The sequence below is a fragment of the Tenrec ecaudatus genome, chromosome 1 (assembly GCF_050624435.1).
Source record: "Tenrec ecaudatus isolate mTenEca1 chromosome 1, mTenEca1.hap1, whole genome shotgun sequence".
In the NCBI taxonomy this organism is placed as follows: domain Eukaryota; kingdom Metazoa; phylum Chordata; class Mammalia; order Afrosoricida; family Tenrecidae; genus Tenrec; species Tenrec ecaudatus.
In genome coordinates this window covers 307,506,818-307,510,217 of record NC_134530.1, presented here as the reverse complement: position 1 = coordinate 307,510,217, position 3,400 = coordinate 307,506,818, and the positions used below count along the sequence as shown (strand labels likewise).

At 38.7% G+C, this 3,400-nt stretch overlaps 1 protein-coding gene across 1 annotated transcript; it reads right to left on the bottom strand.

Annotated features, from left to right (window-relative positions):
• Window positions 1–1,989: 1,989 nt before the first annotated feature.
• On the bottom strand, window positions 1,990–2,916 carry LOC142437551 (olfactory receptor 14J1-like). The gene has a single exon (XM_075540665.1). It carries the CDS (start codon window positions 2,914–2,916, stop codon window positions 1,990–1,992), a length of 927 nt encoding a protein of 308 aa, XP_075396780.1.
• Window positions 2,917–3,400: the final 484 nt, after the last annotated feature.

Below are 3,400 nucleotides of genomic sequence, written 5' to 3'. Positions count from 1 at the left end.
AAGACATGTACTGTTTGTTCTCTGTGAGCAATTCCGTGGGGAACTTTACCCATTCACCCTCCAGCCCTGACCTTGACTCTTTAGACATTTTAAAATTGTTCTTCTCTAAACTCAGAGAACGGTGCCAAGGAACATGATTAGAATCTATTGAGAATGTCCAAACTACGGCTTTGGTGTGGTATTAACCAAAGGGCACTGCATTCTTCAGAAAAAAAGGTTAGAGGCATCCAAACACTGTTTTTAGCCAGAATACTAACCTAGATAAAGGTTACTTGGAAAGAAATAGCTTCGCCTTTTCACATTTTCATTGGATGAAAGTTCCTGTGATTTGGGAGCTACACTTTTCCAGCTCACTCATTACAACAGTGTTACAGTTTTAGGATTCTAATTGAACGGCTTGGAGACCTCTGTGCATATGAGGGGCCTTCCAAATTTGTATGGAAAGTGGCACTAAAAGATAATGAACCACAGCATGTCCTAAAAGAGCAAAGAGAGCGTTAAAATAGTAAATAGATGGTAATCCTGTGCTACTGCTCATTGAACACTTTCAAACAAGAAATCGGAACTAAGTCCAATGACCACAAATTCATCTGCTCCTTCTCACACAAAGGGGTTTCAGCCTTAAGGCCCAGGGAGTACTAGTCTGGTGCTTTTGTGAAGGAGCATTAGTGAAACCTCTGCCCTATGCCCAACTGTCAGTATTTGTGTAAACAATGCCCACAGTCATTGAACTCTCTAATCCATACATGATAACAAATTGTGTATTGGGCTCTGAAAAGCCAGATTTTACAAGCATAATTTCAGATGGTTCCTGGCTACCAGAAAGCATAGCACCTGGGCTCTCAAAGGCTTGTATTAGAACAAGCAGCCATCTAAGTAAAGCGGCAACTAGGTCCACATGGAAGAAGCACACCAGCCTGCGTGATCCAAGGACTGCAAATAGTAAAATGCATATACAAAAGAGCAAATGGTCTCAGTTCTTAAACTGTGAACACCCAGTTTTGAAAAGGCTATGGATGACAATGGAAGCCCAAATCCATTTTCAGGGACAACGCATGAGTTCTGCCATTAGTAATTCCCTTCCGAACATAGTCCAGGGACGTGAATACCCTTGTTCTTAGACAGAGAGCCTTGTAAAGTCAATTACAGATGAGGTAGTTAGGTTAGCATTTAACACCTTATGAGTTAATATCCCTTTTGACCCATTTTCAAGCTGTGTTTAGTATATTTTCAACTTTTGTTTCAATTTTAGAAACCAAGCTTTTCTGTTTCTTTCGTCCTTGGTGGTTTTTGTTCTCGTTGTTTCTTGATTTTGTTTTGTGTGATTTTCTGTATATGAGGGCCAAGTGAATCTCTAGGTACAGTAACGAGGGACGTGATAAGCGACGTTGGGAGGAGCTAACAACAGTGAGTACGAGAAAGGAGAAACTGTTCTGAAAAGGATTGTGGTTATGAGTGTGCAAACTCTCTTAATATGATGGAACAATTAAATTGTGTGATGTGTGATTTACATGCCAATAAAACTGTTAAAAATAAAATAAAATATTTGAAAGTAAAATAAATAATCATGGGGTATCTCCATGAATATATTGATGTTCTTCTGTTTTTAGATATGGCTTCAAATCATTGGAGAAAGATTGTTTCCCAATTAACCACACTGGTTAAATGAGATTCATATGAGTACAATAAACAATTACTTCTACCTCGCACCATTGACAAAAGTTGGATTTCAGGGGATTATAGGACTAAATGTAAAAGGTATAATAAACAAGTTTTGTTAAGACTATTTAAATGTTCTGTCTTTACTTTGTTATATCATGGCTTTCTCTGATATAAATGCTCGTGAACTGATTTTACGTAGACGAACCAACTTTTAGTAAATGCGTTTTTATTTAGTTTCAATTTCTCGATGGGCCATGTTCTCCTTTCCCATTATGTTGTAACCTTGCCTCCTCACCAGGAATGAGAAGAAGTGCCCCAACAAAACAGTTAGGCTTTTCTTCCTTTAAACATCTTGTTCAGAGCACTCTTCATGACTTTGTTTCTTAAGCTATAGATCATGGGATTGAAAGTCGGGGGCACGACAGTATAAAGAAAAGTGAGCAAAAAGTCGAATCCAGTTGGAGAGTCAGAAGCTGGCTTTAGAAACTCAAAAACACTTGTAGAAGTAAATAATATGACAACGCATAGGTGGGGGATGCAAGTAGCAAAGGCCTTGGATCTTCCATCAGCAGATGGCATCCTGAGCACAGCAGAAAATATACGTGTGTAAGAGAGGCCAATAAAGGTGAAGCAAAGAAATGTTGCCAAGGACAGGAAGGCAGAGACCCCAAGCTCACTGATGTAGTCATTGGAGCAAGAGAGTTTCAGGAGTTGGGGGACATTGCAGAAGAACTGGTGAATGACATGGGGACCACAGAAGTGGATGGAGAAAGTAGCAGCTGTATGCATGACCCCAGAGATGAACCCACCGGTCCAGGCAGCTAAGACTCCGTGAACACAGCTGCCGGTGTCCATGATGATTTCATAGCGCAGTGGGAAGCAGATGGCCACGTAGCGGTCATAGGACATCACTGTGAGTATGGCCATCTCAGTAGAACCACAGACTGTGAAGGCAAAACACTGCAGGATGCACTCCCAGAGGGAAATATTGCCACTGTGCATGAAGGAGTTGCAGACGAATCTTGGTACAGTGGCACTAATGTAGCACAGATCCAAAAAGGAGAGGTTTTTAAGGAAGAAATACATTGGTGAGTGGAGGCTATTGTCGACAGAAATCACAGTGATAATGAGAATATTGCCAATTAAAGCCACCAAATATAAGACTAAAAACAAAGAAGCATATAAGACTTCTATCTCAGGATTAGCAGAAAAAATCATGAGAAGAAAGCCAGTCAATGCAGTGAAATTAGCCATGTTCCCTCTGGATTTCTAAGAGCAATGCTGGCTGCACGGCAAACTGGATACACAAAGAAAACAAGAAATTGTTGAAAAATCTAAAACCTATTCAGTGAAGTTAAGAAAAAGAAATCAGGATCATCATGTTATTATTGAATGGTACACATCACATATTGTTACACATTGTTGCATATTGAATGTTACATATTAATAATTATGTTGAGCCATTTTAAATGACTTTGACCATTAGAAAAACCATTGACTAAGACAGGTTAAAATTTGCATCTAGGGAAATTTATATACATGTGATAGAAGTTTCTTAGTGGGACACATTAAGAGCAAAGTTTCTTGATATATCTTATGAACATTACATTATATAACAATGAAATTGTTTATATAGTTTTATTCCATTTGTACACCGATGCATATGTAAAACTAAGCTTCTTGTTATGATTGTATTCAATTATTTTTCGGTATTTGCATGCCTTTATTACAATATAGG

Bases quoted from the DNA above. Each gene is read 5' to 3' on its own strand.
- LOC142437551 (XM_075540665.1), bottom strand. From the start codon at position 2,916: ATGGCTAATTTCACTGCATTGACTGGCTTTCTTCTCATGATTTTTTCT.